Below are 17,598 nucleotides of genomic sequence, written 5' to 3'. Positions count from 1 at the left end.
CCAGTTTCAAAAGGACCAAACAGAAACGTTTCTGCAGCAGCAGCTTAATTTCCCTAACCCCATTAAAATCCCCTACCTTATTATAAGAAAGAGCTTCTGCTTTGGAAAGGCTCAGATTCTGTGTCATTACCTCTGCTTCTCCCCCCTCCCCCCCTGCCCCCGCTTCCCAGGAAATAGGGATCGTACAAAAGGCAGCAGCAACAAGCCCGCAAAAACTACAGTCCCCTTTCCAAATGCGACTACTCCACTAGATTTTATAGCAATATGTTTACACATTTCTACATAATGTTGTCATCCATTATGCATACCTGAAAGTTCAAGATAATTCTTGCACAGTAGAGAAGATGCTATATTTTAAATGTCTTAAACAGGGGCACACTACTCTTTCTAATTATTTGATGAACAAACTTTTTAACTGACCTGTGTAGTTTCTAAAAGCATCTAGGGTTTGCTATTACACACTCCTTTGACAGATTATCATGTTCTTCTCTATATTTTTATGGACTGACAAGGAGAACCCAGAGGTTTTGTCAGACTCAGATTCATTGCTTAATCTAGAATATATGCGGTAGAGTTTTACTTTTAAACTTTTATCTATATGTGTATGCACTTATGTGTATGTGCATGCAGGTCAGAGAGCAACTCTCTGGGGTTGTTTCTCTATTGTCATCTTTTGGAATCTGGAATTTGGAACCTGGTGGCCGCAGGTCATCAGGCCTCCAGGAAAGCATCTCCACCTACAGAAGGAACATCTTACCAACCCTCAGCTTTTTAGTTTAATAAAACTTTATTGTAAAGAACTTGTAACTAATGAAGCATCACAGCATGAAAAGAGCCAGAACCAAAGTCTATACAACTCAGTAAACTTCTGTATAGTCAGAACAGCTGTTCTGTAGCTGTGACCTTTAGTGAACTTCTGTACAGTCAGTACATTCAGTAGCTGAGGATTATCACATTGGGCTCTATGGTTCACTATCAAATATACTGCATGCACTTATCTACCACCCAAAACTGAAAAAGTTTACAATGGAGTTTAAACTAGAAAAAGGATAAGTTTTGCACTCTGTTTCTTTCATGACTCATGTTCCTTACTTGCATCCAGTCCCTCTGGTCACCTAATATTTACCCGTATATGGAATAGTGAGACAATCACTGTGGCTTGGGATGGTCTTAGATTATTCAGATAAAATATTATAGAAAACATATATGAAATGGACAAGAAACAACAAAGATTTGTCTTTCATAGCTTTTCAGGGTGAAAAGCCCAAAAACCGAAACAAGAAACCAAAACAAAAATGAGATTCCCTGTCTGATAAGGGAGCCTTGTGTTAATTCCTTTTCTTGTTGCTGTTATATAGCATCTAACAAATGACTTAGGGAAGAAAGGTTGGTTTGGACTCATGGTTGAAGAAGATCCTTCTGTAGAAGACAAGCTGTTGGCTTCTAATACTTGAAACACACCTCCATATATACCAGGGGTCTATATAAAATACTTGGACTGGCTGATGCTGTTGTAGAAGCAAAGTTCTACAGCCTTCTATTTACATGTTGGAGAATGAGAGATGCCACTGATGTAAGTCTGTACAAACTTAAAAGTCCTGAGGACTCAAGGGACAGGGGCTATGGTGTAAGACTATAATTCTTACATACCAATAACCAGAAACTTTGACATCCAAGGACAGGAATTAAAGAGTTCTTATGTGATTTTCTAAATGAAAGACAAGTAAAATAAGGTTATTTACTTAATGATCCTAGGAAAAGAGCAGAAATAAATTTCACAGGAGCAACAGTAACAGAGTGTCTTTCAGGTATATGGTCTTTCAATTAGCCAATAGATAGCAAAAGTCAGAGGAGTGAGCATGTGAACAGAATCCTTTGTTGAAGTGTGTGTGGCGGGGTATTAGGCAAGTTTCCTGAGATTGGATAGCACCGCTTAATTCAAGAAGAATAAATAATTACTCACAGGGATACAAAAATTACATCAGGAAGTTCACAGGGCTCAAAACTAACGACATAAGGAGGTTGAGAACTTCAGGGTGAGGGGACTTAAAAACAGGAACTGGGTGGAAACATTCTCAAATACATGGATTAAAGGTGACAGACTCAAGACAAAGACAGCAGGTGGAAGCAACTTAACATTAATATGATTAGAGTTAAAGCAAGACATGCTCAAGAAGAGAGAAAAAGGAATGAAACAATGCTTTCTTTACATTTTTCTCCTATTTGCTCTTTCTTTTTTAAATTAATTAATTTAATTTAAAAATGTTTTTTCTCATTTTACATACCAACCTCAGTTCCCACATCCTCCCCTCCTCCCACTTTCTCCATCCACCTTCCTCTCCATCCCATCCCCTGTCCACTCCTCAGAGAGGATAAGGCTTCCCATGGGAATCTAATAAAGTCTAGCCACATTGCTTTGAGGCCCTCCCCACTCTGTCTAGACTGAGCAAGGTATCCCTCCAAAGAGAACAAAATAAATTAGATAAATCCTGGTCCCACTGCCAGTCGCCTCACAGTCTGCCCCAGACACAACTGTCACCCATATGTGCCATTTGGCCTTATGCTGGTTTCCCCTGCAGTCAGGCTGAATGGGGTGAGCTCCCATGAGCTCAGGTAAGATGCTCCAGTGGGTATCCTCATCATGGTCTTAAGTACTTTCAATATATCAGATGATATCCGCCCACAACTGTGAGTCATGCTACCAACTAAAACATCAATGTTCTGCAAACACCTTCCCAGGCACACCCGGGGATAATATTTATCACTCTGTGCAGCTAATTCAAGTCATGTTGATTCATAAATTCAAATCATCATATTATGCAATCTTCTAAAAACCAGAATGTTTGCTGAAATACTTGTCCTGAACTTTCTGGTAATTCTGGTCTAGGTTTGAAATTCTAGCTTGCTGACTGATGGAGCTTGAATAAGTCTCCACACCCTCTACCTTTCAATCTAAAGCTTGTTCCACACTAGGTAGTATCTGCTAGCATAGGTAATAATCCTTAGCAATAATAGTAGCCTATATTTTGACTGGATATCAAGTAGCCTTCTATAAACCTTTTATAAAATATTGCAACCCGAAAAGATAATTTCAGGAATTATCCAGTGCTCGCATTGATTCTGCTTTCTGCTGATCCTGGTGTCACAGAATGAAGAAACACTTTAGGGAATTTTAATTGCATGTTAATAATAGGTACCTGACCTGATGAATTTCAACATCTGCTTCAGAGTTTGTGGATTTGCTAAACAAGTTAGGACTGATACTATAGGTCTGAGTTGAGAATCAGTCTCATACTGTGAGAATGGTTGGGTCACCTGAGAGAGTTTCCAGTCTATACTCATCCTTTGGTTTTTTTTTCCAACATTTATGGAAATATTTTAATCCCTGCATTGGGAAGAGGCGGGATACTATAATGGGATTCAAAACTCTCTGTTTGGGGCTGTTTTGTGTTAGCTTTTTATCTTATATTTATACACCTATACCTGACAACATTGAAGAAACTTGGAAAGTAATGGCCTTGGATGCAGCTGCTAAAGCTTGTACACTTATGGTAAGAATAATATAATTTTTTTCAGTGATTAAGAATGAATGCTTGTGAGTACTTTGATAATACTACTGATACAATTTTGAAAAAAGTACTATTTTTAAAAGAATTTTGTTAAATTGATTTTCACTTGGGTTCTAAGATAAAAAGCAATCTCAGTTATCTTATAGTATAATGATATGAATTATTGATAATAGCACTTATTTGATATTAAGTCAGCATTTTTTCTTATTGCCATTGCTTCTATTGTATGCCTTCAATTATAAATTGCAGAATTTCTGGGGTTATTTTAGGAGATCTGGAGTGGATATAATGGATGTATAAATAGTTCCCTTATCGCCAGAAGCTGGCATTTTTTGGCACTGCAATATATATGCTTTAGTTGCATATACATATATCGCCATTGTTTTCTAAATATTTCAGCTCATAGGGCAGGACAAAAATATTCAGAAGAGTGCATACAGGGAGGGAGGGACAGCTTTAATTTGAGCTCCAAACTGCCTTGTTTCAAATCTGTGCTCTTTTATGTGCAAAGCGGGTACCTTCCAAAAATACCCTCTGATGGCGGAGGCAAAATATTAGGAGATGATTAGAAGATCCAGCAGTCCAGGGAGTAAGAGCAGGAGGCACTGTCTAGGACACAGTCACCTGTAGCAGCTGGCCTCTGAGTCTTGTGCCTTCCAGCTAGTCCCAGGAGACTTCCACTTTCTCTACAGCTGTCTCTTTTTCAAATGTTCTGGTTCCTTGATTGAAGTAAATGGGAGAATACCTGAGCAAGCCCATATCAGCTCTGCAGAAAAACTCTGGGTTTTCCCCTTTGATTATTTCATGTGCATTTAGACCCGTGGGTGGCAAATATCCACGTTTTCATCAGCATCACATTATCAGAGTACCCACAGCAAAACTCTGTTTTTACTTTCTCAGCTCCAAATATGTCCATCCTAGCAAATTTAGAAATCTTTGGTAATTTTAGCACAAGGTTCTGGAAAGTCAAGGTTGCAAAGACAGTAACAACCACTGGTTTTTAACACAGGAGGGTGGAAACTAAAGCTCTTTATAATGCAGCCTTGGAAAATAAGTTTATTGTTGGGCAGTCATAAGTTGTTTTAAAAGAGTTTTGTAAAATATCCACAGATAACCTTGAAAAAGTTCTTGGACTGTACATTCTATCAATTAACTTGTGAGTGAGGTTGCTAACTGCAAATACTGTCGGCGTGGTTCTGTGTATTAAAGGTCAGGCATGCTAGAAGAACACCTGATAATCTCTACGTTAGTAGTTCTTGTTATAGCCTTAAAATTCTCGAGTGTCAATTTGCATACAGAAAATGTTGGCATAGAAGAAATAAAGCCATTGCTAAAATTTAAACTTAAGAAGCAAATTTACTGAATAAATAGAATAAATAATTATATGAATATACTTATTTCTCAAGAACTCACATTAACGGGTCATCTATTTGATAATAATAAGAAAGAAAATACTCAAGCACTATTCTTCTACATTTTTCTACATTTTAATAGTCAATTAGTTAATGTGTGTGTTGGAGGGGAGGGCAGGCTCTGGTATGTGCAGAGGTCACAGGATATGGTCTGAGGGCCAGCGCTCCTCATTCCCCAGATGGGCCTTGCAGGTGTTCATGACTGGGAGTAGGTACTTTTGCCTACTGAGACATCTCACTGGCCTCTGCAGAATCATTACTATAAAGAACACTTAAATAATGAGGCAAGGTTTGTTGAATATAGCATGAACTGCTATATACACTAAAAATATTGATTCATCTAAACTCCAATATAGCTCAGTAATAAATTCATTGTTGGTATTATCAATGCTTGGATTTTGAAACATTGAAGTTCAGAAAACACATTGATCAGTAGTTTTCTTTTTTATTTGTTTTTATTATATTTTTATCATTTGAGATAATTTTTAAACTTAAATATATTTTGCTTATATTCTTCCTCTCCACCAAATCATTCCACATCCTCTCCTCCTACCTCCCACCCAACTCTAAGTTCTTTCTCGCAAAACCAACCCAATATCCTGAGGCCTGCTCTGTTCTGGAGAGAAACAGAGGAGTATATTTGGAAGAGATGAGAAGTGGTGGAGTGAACTGGGAAGAGTGGAGGAAGGGGAATTTGTGGTCGGGACGCATTGAATGACAGAAGAATAAATAAATACATGCATGCATACATAAATGAATCAATAAACAAATAAAATAGAAACAAAACAGCCCCCAAACCCAATACAGCAATAAAACCCCAAATCCTAGAAAACAAAATAGAATAACACCCAAAGAATAAGAAACAAAACAAAACATAAAACCCACCAAACTGTAACCATAAAAACACACAAAAAGACTGTGGGGTCCATTATGTGTTGGTCAACTTCTCCTGAACTTGAGGTCTGTCCTGGCATGAATAATGTATCTGGTGCTACTCCCCTGGAGAAAACGAGTTTTCCCTCTCCCAGCAAGTATAAGTGACAGTTCAGCTGTTAACTTTTACCCTAAATAAGATTAAACAAAAACTATCACATAGAAGCTGGACAAGATAAACCAACAGAGGGGGAAAGGTCCCAAAAGAAGACACAAGAACCAGAGACCCACTTGTTCACACACTCGTGAATTCCTTCAAAACTCTACACTGGAAGCCAGTTTATAGTATAAACGCAGAGGGCTTGGTGTAGATGCGTGCAGCCCCTGTGCTTGCTGCTCCAGTTTCTGTGAGTTCATATGAGCTTTTCTCGGGTTGTGAGTGACTTGACACATACGATTGCTTTTTGTGCACACATTTCCCTTGTCGGCATGTAGAGAGTGGCTTTAACTGCCCTACGCTGTAATAGTGCACTAATAAAGGCCATTTAAAGCATCTTTGGATGTGGAGCTTTTAAGATTTGTTCCTTAAGTAAATTGCCCAGTTCCTAGGTAAGCTGGTCACTTAATCACAGGAAAAATTCTGCAATTAAATCAAGGAAAGCTTTAACAGAAATGGGCCTACGGAAACAAAATGATTTAGAGTAAAATCCATCAAATTCAGATCACGTATAATATGGTCATATGATAATACTTAAGAATTGAATGAAATAAAATAACTTTAGATGGAAATATGACAACCCTCAAAATTAGGACTTACAATTTTTACTATGAATTTATAATTGAGTAATAAATACAGAAAGGCTTTAAAATGTGAGCAGAGATGCTTTTATGAATGATATTTAATTGAAAACACCTGAGATTTTCAAAAGCAGAAGGGTCACCCAATAAGATCTTCATAATATTATTTGAGAATAATTTTACAAATTCTTTATTTCTTTTCATTTATTTTCTTTTTCAGTTTTATTCTTCTAAACATTCTCTTCACATTTGTCTGGCATTACAGATCTAATGCTGAATTATTTTGCTCATTTTGTTTTGTTTTTATAGGCTCTGTGTCTTGAAAATGTAGGTGTTATGAGATACGAAGAGTTTATTTCCATGATTATCAGTCTGGACTATACACAACCACTTTCAGATGAACACGTCACAGTAACTGATACAGCCTTTGTCAACATCCCTGTGCGTCTGTACATACCCAAGAGGAAGTCGGAAGCCCTGAGACGGGCTGTGATCTATTTTCATGGAGGGGGTTTTTGTTTCGGGAGTTTCAGTAAGTTCATCACAGAAAGATAGAGAATGGTTGCATGTTTATGATATACAAGTATTGGCATATTCAAATATACTTATATGGGCATGCTTGATAGGGATGTACATATCCGATATCCAACACAATGATAGGCACACACATATATGATGAATGACCTGATGGAGCTTTCACTGCAGGGTTTGCTCTGTACTGATCAACATTGGTTTTCTTTTGTTTTCGAGATAGGAACTCATCTATCCCAGTCTGCTCTGGAACTCACTACTTAGCTGGTGGTAACCTAGTACCTACGATCATCAGCCTCTTGAGCACTGGGACATAAAAATATGCCTCACTCCTGGTGTATGCAGTGCTGGGGTTCATACACAGTGCTTCCTGAAGGCAGCAATAGCATCCTAGCAAGTGAGCCCCAGACCAATCCCTTACCGCAGGAAGCATTTTATTCATGTTTTTCATGTGAGATAAACCACATAAAAAATGACAAGGACAAGTCATTTGCTTTGGAGTTTTCTCCTGGGGTTCATGATACCTTCAGCAACTACAACATTGACAGGAAGCATATGAGAAACACTTGCTCTTGCTACAAGAGGGAGTTTGTGATTTGTTACTAATAACGTTATTAACAGTAGGAGCAAAGCATAGAGGGAAGTTGTTCAACTTGACTCTAAAGGGAAAAAGCAAAACAGAACTAAATAATAACAAGCCATAACCATGAAGTCCAGATTCTCTGTTTGACTTTTGTAATAACGGCCATATACAGCTGATAAAAAGTAAAAATATCAAAAATTTGCCTTTATAAAATCTTCAGAAAATTCTATAATAGACTATAACAATATATGTAGAACTATTGTATGTAAATTATAAAAAAGAAAAATATAATGGAATCATAAAAATTTCAAAAGAATATGTGAATATTTATGTTTTAGCCTCAGGTAATATTTGAATAGCCAAGATTCCCCAATGAGATTTTTAATATAATAAGGAAAATGGAGTATGTTTCCTTGCACCTCAGGAATGGCAACAGATTTCAGTTTACTGAAAACTGATAGTTTGAGGTAGTCCCTGCCTCATGTTTGGCACTGTCTTAAAGAAAAAGTATTGTTAGTGCATTCCAAATGTTTTCTCCCAGTTATTCAAAGTTTATAGAGCACAGAAGGCAGGTAGTGACTCAAGAGAATAAATATGTCCTATTTGTACATCTAAGCCTTACATTAACTTGCTAAGGGATCTTTAAAAACTCGGTTGCCATTCCTTAGACCAGTGGCTCTCAACCTCCCTAATGCTGCAACCCTTTAATGCAACCCTTATTGTGGTGACACCAACCACGAAATTATTTTTGTTGCTACTGCATAACTGTAATTCTGCTACTGTTGTGGTTAATAATGTAAATATCTGATATATGACCCTTGTGAAAGGGCCATTTGACCACAAAGAGGTAGTGACCCACAGGTTAAGAACTATGACCTTAGACTTTGTGTTAAAGTTCTAATTATTGTAGTGTCATATATTGGGACATATTAAAAAAAAAGCAAATATTTTAAGGAATTACATTGTTATCTTAGGCAACCAATTATCTATCTATCTATCTATCTATCTATCTATCTATCTATCTATCTACCGATATCATCGGTAGATATCATCCATCTATGATCTCTCATCTACCTACATATCTATACACAAACACATAAGTTCTTAAAGAGAGAGAGATCTATCACATTCCTTTTTCATGAATTTATGATCATTTGAGAGATTAAGCCAAGAGTTAATGTATAGGAATATTAAAATGATTATTTCTAATAGAGAAATTGAAAGCTAATGTTTGGCTGTTGATAGGAGAATCTTGGTTTATAGACCTAGCTGTATTGACTTAGGAAGCCCAATTAGCTTACTCTACTGTCTAAATCTTCCAGACTGAAGTACGGTGCACCAGTCCACAAAGGGATATGAGAAAGGTCATTGTGTGGCTGATAGAAGAGGGCAAGATGAAAGCAGAATGTGCCAAGCCTAGAATATCAATTTACAAATCATCCTTTCATCTCTGGAGGGAGGTCAAGAATGGTGAATTGTTTTAGTGCTCTATGCATGGGACAAGTGTAGGAAACTTAGATTCCTGTCTAAGAATCTGAAATCACATTTCTCATATAGATATCTATCATTATTTATGTTACCTTTTTATTACAAGGAGTGCTTTGACCTTTCTCTTTTCATTTTAGAGCAGAGGGCTTTTGACTTCCTGAATAGATGGACTGCAAACAAACTTGATGCCGTTGTTGTGGGAATGGAGTAAGAGCTACATTTCTTTAACAACTGTGATTTTTGTCTTAACTGCTTACAGATTTAATTTCTGAATAACACATCTGTGCCTAAACTGTAATTTTAAAATTTTACTATATATCATCTGTCATAATTGCTGCATAGACCACCCCTTAAAGGAGTTCAGGGTTCAAACTATTCTCCTTAAATTGTGGAAACCTTTGAATTATATCCTAAGTTGAGCATTTTGTGAGATCCTTTTGTTTAAATCCTATGTGTATTAGTTGTGTCTCATATCACATAGATGGGAGGGAGCAAATTAATCATTGCACACTTGGGGTATTTGGTCATATTTAGGCCTGGAATAAAATGTTTGCTTTCAAAATAATTATTATTTAGAGAGTTATAAGTAATGAAGTGTGGGACCTGTTGAAATATTTGATGCATGCTCTCAAAAGTGGCTTTATACTCTGATTGTATTTGGAGCGTGCATAATGGAGTATCTTAGGATAGATCACCATTTTCTTTTTCTTTCTTTTTTTTTTTTTTTTGGTTTTTCGAGACAGGATTTCTCTGCAGCTTTAGAGCCTGTCCTGGAGCTAGCTCTTGTAGACCAGGCTGGTCTCAAACTCACAGAGATCCGCCTGCCTCTGCTTCCCGAGTGCTGGGATTAAAGGCGTGTGCCACCACCGCCTGGCTAGATCACCATTTTCTTACTTATATTAATACACTCTAGATTTCTGAATCTGGGTTTGACTCTGAAATTCATCATTTCTAAAAGGAATTTTTTTCTTTTGTCTTCTCCTTGGTTCACAGTAATAAAAACAGAATCAGAATTCAATATTGCTAATCTTATATAATGTCATTGCAAAGGAAGTAGGTGCTAACATGTTTATTATTCTAATAATTCCCAGAATAATTTTATATATTAATGACTAGGTTATGATACTTGGACAGTCTCCTTTAATTTGTAGAAAATTTGAAGTAATTGGAATATTTTAAATTCATTTTCAAATAATGATACTGGTTTATGTCTGCTACACATTTCATCTAATCCTTATGATTTGCATAGTTCTAAATTTACTGTTTGTCATAATAAATATAAACACCTTTTGGGTATATAAATACATCTAAATTATCCTTTAGGACTTTTAGGGAAGTTTACACTATATTCTAGGAACTGAAACACCAACATTTGATATTATATGTATTTATAAATTTGACATTCTAAAGAACAAAAAGAGAATAAGATGTTTTCATAGTCAGTTACATTAAGAACATGAGTCTGCACGGGACTGATCTAGGCCCTGTGCATATGTGTAGCTTGGTCTTTTCAGTGGGAATCCTTCCAGTAGAGACTGGGACTGTCCTTGACTCTTTTGCCATCTTGTGGGACCCTATTCCTCATATCGGGTTGCCTTGTCCAGCCCTAATAAGAGGGAAGATAGTTAGTCTTACTGCAATTGACTTGCCATGTTTTGTTGATATCCGTGGGAGGCCTGTCCTTTCTGAATAGAATAGAAACAGAGAAAGAGTTTGGGTGGGATGGGGGACAGGGGACAGGACTGGTAGGAGAGTGGGGAATGGAAACTGAAGTAGGGATGAAGAGAGAGAGATAGAGACAGAAAGAGAGAGAGAGGGAGGGAAGGAGAGAAGAAGGGAGGGAGGGGGGAAAGAAAGAAAGAAAGAAAGGAAGAAAGAAAGAAAGAGAGAGAAAGAGAGAGAGAGAGAGAGAGAAAGAGAGAGAGAGAGAGAGAGAGAGAGAGAGAGAGAGAGAGAAAGGGAGGGAGGGAGGAAGGGAGGAAGGAAGGAGGACAAAGAAAGATATAGAATATCTCCAGTATAAAATGCACTTGAAATAAAAATTTTACTTTCAAACCTAAGGGGGTTAGTAATAATTTGCTACCTGCAGGCATAATGTCATCCATTATTGACTTAATTACATATTCCAAATACCTTTATATTGATTTGCATTTTAATTAGACATTAGAAGGAAACGCTGGACCAGTTTCTAAAAGCTGAACGGTGGGGCTCAGGGTTAAATTGCATGCCTTAGATGTGCAAGACCTTGTGGCACACTCCTGCTCTGTTTTGCAGCTACAGGCTAGCTCCTCAGCATCACTTCCCCGCACAGTTTGAAGACGGCATCACGGCAGTCAAGTATTTCCTTCAGGATAAAATTCTTAGAAAATATGGAGTAGATCCTTCTCGAGTTGCTATTTCAGGAGACAGTTCTGGGGGCACTCTGGCAGCGGCAGTGACTCAGCAGGTAGGCATTTTTGGCTCTCCCTGCAGCTGGGAATGGTTGCAGCTCCTTGTTCCTCTGCTAGACCCATTCATCTGGTATCATGCCTTGAAAAGGAGCATTCTTTCCCACAGGATTACAATGGTGCTTGAGGGCAGCATCAACTCATCATAACAGCACTAACTTGGGCTTTAAATTTGCTGTTATATTGATCTACAGACCTATCTGCAGGTCGAGAATACTTTTATTTCAACCATCCTTTTCTTTTGTAAAGGGTGGTTCTAGAACTGCTTTTCTCAGGCATTGGAACTTTATAGACAATCTCGTTTCTCCTTAACAAAGAAAAACATAGTAGTATTTTAATTAGGCTTCTACTGGATCTGTGGGTGCTGGGATGGTTACTGCCAGGTTGATACTGAAACTTCTTGCTAAGACACACTAGATCTCATTTTTGAGTAGAGTCTGTTCAATTTTATACCAGTATTAAAATGCTAAACAGTAGAAATAAGTCAAATCTCCTATTAAACTTAGTTTATAATTATTTTTTAAAAATAATTAAGAGTTCTCAGTTATTTATTGATGACACATAAAAATACAACATATATTTATATTAGCTTCATGCTGTCATATTCTGGATAAGTTCACTTATAATTCTAAGTTTTCTAGAAGTATTGACAGTCATATCTTTAATAACTAGAGTACTTTCCTTGCCAATCCTTATGTCTTTTCCCCTTTGTTAATGTACTGGCTACAGTCTCCAATATAGTATCATTTGTAACTGTTATTGCTTTAATGTTGCAAATATTTCTAATTGAATATTTTGTTAATAGACAATTTAAAATGTACTAAATGTTTTAAGAAGTTGATAAATTCTAGAAGGTATTATATCTCATTTCTTCAAATAGTCTGTGGCTGTCAGTTGAAACAGGCTGACTGCTGATGTTATCCACGTATTACATTCTTCACTGATAATTTTCACTTATAAACTTGGCAGGGGAGGTTGTGTGATCTTAAAGAGATAGAGTCTGGCTGGACCAAGTGTGGTCCGGGGGGGGGGGGGGGAACCTGCACTGCTTTGGCCCATATCTGCTGAGATAGAAGCCAGCAATAACCACATCATCTCACTGACACAGATGGGCCTGCTGTTTCCTCACTATGGTGGGCTGTTTCCCATTTTCCTTTGCTTTCTGTCAGGCATTTTGTTACAGAAACAACAGAAGTAACTAATACCTAAAATCGGCACTGAGACCCGAAACCATTGCCATGACTCCCTGACCACATAGTCTCAGCTGCCGTGTGGAAGGAGTGGAAGGCCTAGAGAAGCGGTAGTGCTGTAAGCAGTGAATGGAAGCCAGCGATAGAGAGGGTTTAGAAGACAAAAGCTCTAACCCAAGTGAGGACAAAGAAGACTGTATTCATGAGACTTTGATGAAGAACACATACTCTGTTGGGAACCAGCTTAGAAGCAATTTGTGCTAATTCCCCTCAAAGTATCTGACTGTCTTCTGCCTTTGTCTCGAGATTTTGAGTGGTGCTGAATTAAAAAGTAATGGATTAACGTGTTTGCAAAGGGCATCCTTGAGACAGCATAGCAGTTAGACTATGTCATAACTATTGCTTGCTTCATTCATCAGACTTACAGTAGAAGCAAGCATAAAGCGAGGCAGAAAGTGTGAAAAATACACGAGTAAAGGAGCTTTTATCTAGTAAAATTGAGGGCAAGCAGAGTTCAGACAAAGTAACTATGGTTATTAAAGAGATTAGTGTCATTGAGGAGAAAATTTGAACTTTCCTAGTGCAATAGAAAAGATGATTTGAGAGAAAAACACACTGATCAAAAGTTTGGAGCTCACCATACAACTTTATTTGAAAAGAAAATGCCTGAGGAAAATTTTCCCCAGTTAAACTATGAAGGCACACAAAGACCACCACCACCATGGTACAGAGGGACCAGAATACAATGTTTACTAACAGTAGAATGTGACTGTCTGTATGTGTTCCTAGTTTTACAGGTGTGAAGTATACAACAATGAGGGGCTATTAAAATTTGTACCAAGGTTCCTGAATGTGATGTTTGATTTTATTTCATCTTGCTCCAGCAAAAGTATTTATGACATTTAAGAGCCTTCTGGTAGAGCATTTATTCATGTGAAATTTCTCTCTGTATGCTGTGATTACCATTCATGAGTAAAAAACTGCTTTGGACCTATAGCAGGGCAGAACTTAGCTAGGCATGGAAAACTAAACTGAATGCTGGGAGAAAGAAATCAGAATCAGAGAGAAGCCATGGAGCTGCTGCTGGAGATAGACACGCTGAAACTTTGCTGGTAGGCCATGACCTCATGGTGATCTACAGATTAATGGAGATGGGTTAAATTAAGATGTAAGAGTTAGCCTATAAGAAGCTAGAGTTAATGGGCCAAGCAGTGATTTAAATAATATAGTTTCTGTGTGATTATTTTGGGTCTGGGCTGTTGGGATGTTGAGAAATAAACAAGCGACTTCCATACAACAATTTATAGTTTTTGAGTACATATACCTGTATCATCTATAAATAGGCAGAAATAAATTTCTTCCTTTCCAGTTAATACCCGATCATGTTTTTCCTTCTTATTGCTCCAGTTAAGATTTCCACTGTTATTTGAAGCAGCATGGTGAGAGCAGATGCTTGTAGTTTTAGAGGAAATGTTTTCATTTGGTTTATTGATGGCTAGTGATTTCTTGAGTATAACTCTTCTCAAATATACTGTATCTTACCTCAGTTCTTTGAGATTTTTTTTAATCATGAAGGAATGGTGGATTTGTAAGAAAATTTTCATATCTTTTGCAACTATGTCAGCTTTTGGTCCTCATTATATTAGCATACAGAATTTCATTTATAAATTCGTATATGTCACACTAATTTTTCACTGTTTGGATAAAGTCAACTTCATCTTATTATATGATCTTTTCTAGTGTTGTTGAATTTGATTTGCTTATTGAGTATTGTTAAGTCTGCGTTTACCTTGGAAACTGATCTATGATTTCCCTTTTTGTTCCGGCCTCATTCAGCTTTGTTATCAGTGCTTGCTATCATTTATAGAATGAAATTGAAAGCATCATTACCCTTCTTATTTTACAGGTACTTTTGGTGAATATAGACTAGTTTATGGGATCATTGGACAGATCTCTTCAGTCCTAAGGTTTTGTTCCTTGTGTGACTTTTATTACTTTTTCAATCTCATCATATTATAATTATTTGAAGATTTATTACATCCCATAGGTTTTTGATTAGATAGAATTTTGTAAGCAATTTCACACTTTTAGGTTTAAAATTTCTTTTTGTTTTGTGCTAGCTTTTTAACAATAATGTGACACAAGATTACTGTTAGTCATGGATGTTTGGGGCACTAAATGTCTACTTCCTTAGATTTTGTGAATTTTCTACTAAAATTACTTTGACTTTTTTCTGTATTTTAATTTCTATTTCATTACTTCCTGTACTTCAACATGATTTCTTACCATGACACCAATAAACAAGCTAAGACAGCTTTTAGGGGATGCCTTTTCCATACATAGATATACTTAGCCTGTCCTAAAATCTATTGTAGAATTTCATAAAGGATGCCTGTGGACTTCAATGACAGTTTCTTCTCTCTTCTCATCTCAGTCCTGCTAAGGAGGAGCCTCCCTTTCTTTATAATACTAGATGCTAGTGTGACTTGGTTTCATCTTTTTTTTTTTTAAAAAAAAAAAATTAGTTCTCTGGGGAAGTAGCAAGCACGGGGCCTCCTTCAGGTCTTCAATATACATGCTATAGCTGTTAGCTTAGTTTTTTTTTTTTCGTGTGTGTGTGCACGTGCATGAGTGTGTGAAGACTCCTAACAGTGGAAGACTCCGCTGTGTCTCTAACTCTTTTGCCTTCTCTTGGGACTTTTTTCCTTCTCTTGGTTTGCCTTGTCTAGCCTCAATAGAAAGGCTTTTGCCTTGTCTTAGTATATTTTGTTTGTTCATGTTGGATTGTTGTCTCTTGGATGCCTGTGCTTTTCTGAAAGGAAATAGACACAGAGTTGACCTGGGGCAGAGAGGAGGTGGAGGGGGACCTAGGAGTAGTAGAAGGAGGGGAAACTGTGGTCCAGATATATTGTGTAAGAGAAGAATATATTTTCAAAAAGAAAAAAAAATAGTTCTCTGAAAAATTTCCATGCCATATGTTTTGATCATATTAACCCACTCTCCCAACTCCACCAAGATACATACCCCTCTTCCCTAACCACCAAAATTTATTTCCTCTTTTAAAAAACACATTGAGTCTAATTTGTCCCGCCCACATAGTCCTGGATGTTGATTTATTTACTGGATCATGTGCAATTCATCAGGGGCTACACTGTTAGAGGAAACTGACTCTCTCTCTCCCAGCAGCTATCAAATGTCAACAACTACTCTGTTAAGGGTGAGACATCATGCCCATTTCCCTCTGTGCAGGGATTTAGTCTGGTTTGGGCTTACACAGGTCTTACACATGCTTACACAAGCACCGTAAATTCATGTGTGTAACTCTTTTGCTGTGCCCAGACAGTTTCCACGTATCCATTAGCTATCTCTTGCTCTTACAATCTTTCTGCTTCTGAACCTTCGGAGGAGCTAAGCTATACAGATGTCTCATTTGGGGCTGAGAAATGAAGTCTCTTATCCTCTGAACCTTGGCCAGTTGTCAAGAATCATTTCTACAAATCTAAATGCTTAAATTCCTCCATCATCTTTAAGACTGTATTATTTCTGTTAGTTACATTTGATAAAAAACATACTTGTATATCTCTCCTCCTTTTGCCTTCTGTCACTCTACCTCCTTATTTTTTTTCTCATCCTGTCTCCTATACTCAAGAAACATTTTTAAAATGATCTTTCAATGTTTTGACACTTAGTACTGATCAAGGGCATTATAGGCATTTTGACATAACCATACTTTATAACAGTACTCTGCGTAGGTTTGTTCCCATGTCTGTGTCACGGTTACATTTTGTCTTTTAGAATATTGGAAGCCTTTGCCTCACTGGACATCATATTTTTCAGGTGCAGATTGATCCTGAAGTGAAGCATAAACTCAAGTTGCAAGCCTTACTTTATCCTGGCTTGCAGGTGATTGACACTTCTTTGCCATCGCATCGAGACAACGAACACGGTATAGTTCTGACAAGAGACATAGCGATAAAGCTCGTGAGTCTGTTTTTCACCAAGGACGAGGCACTTCCACGGGCCATGAGAAAAAACCAGCACATGCCTCTGGAGTCCAGGCACCTGTTCAGGTTTGTTAACTGGACCACTCTTCTTCCTGACAAGTACAGAAAGGACCATGAGTACACCGAGCCTGTGCTTGGGAAATCTGCTTACTCGCTGCCGGCCCTGATGGACCCCAGAGCACTGCCCTTATTAGCCGATGATGCCCGCTTACAGCATTTGCCACGAACGTACATCCTCACCTGTCAATATGATGTCCTGAGAGATGATGGAATTATGTATGTTTCAAGACTTCAGAACGTCGGAGTTCCAGTTTCTCATGACCATGTTGAGGATGGAATCCACGGAGCCCTATCATACATGACATCACCACTCTACTTACAACTGGGACTGAGGATAAAGGACATGTATGTTAGCTGGATGGACAAGAATCTATAATTTCACTTTCCCTTGATACTGAGGATAAAGGATATGTATGTTAGCTGGATGGACAAGAATCTATAAATTCACTTTCCCTTGATGAAGTTTAATTGTGAAAATATTTTACTTGTGAAAATAATCTGTGTTGTCTGAAACTAGACTGGAATCAATTAAAAGTTACTTTGTGTTCTTGAATTAAGATTTCTGTCCTTTAAACTCTGTATTTGTAAGATGTAAGTTAGTGCATTTCCCCTTCGTTATAATTTACTATTATTATGGTGGTCC

General features: G+C 37.5%; 1 protein-coding gene across 1 annotated transcript; it reads left to right on the top strand.

Annotated features, from left to right (window-relative positions):
• Nucleotides 1–3,413: 3,413 nt before the first annotated feature.
• Nucleotides 3,414–17,331, top strand: LOC119826745 (arylacetamide deacetylase-like 2). Its single transcript, XM_038348222.1, has 5 exons — nucleotides 3,414–3,551; nucleotides 6,962–7,184; nucleotides 9,392–9,461; nucleotides 11,529–11,700; nucleotides 16,729–17,331. Exons 1-5 carry the CDS (start codon nucleotides 3,414–3,416, stop codon nucleotides 17,329–17,331), a joined length of 1,206 nt encoding a protein of 401 aa, XP_038204150.1.
• The last annotated feature ends 267 nt before the right edge of the window (nucleotides 17,332–17,598 follow it).

Source organism: Arvicola amphibius, chromosome 11 (assembly GCF_903992535.2).
Source record: "Arvicola amphibius chromosome 11, mArvAmp1.2, whole genome shotgun sequence".
NCBI lineage: Eukaryota > Metazoa > Chordata > Mammalia > Rodentia > Cricetidae > Arvicola > Arvicola amphibius.
Note: the sequence above shows the minus strand (reverse complement) of the source record. Positions and strands in the feature narration are given on the sequence as shown.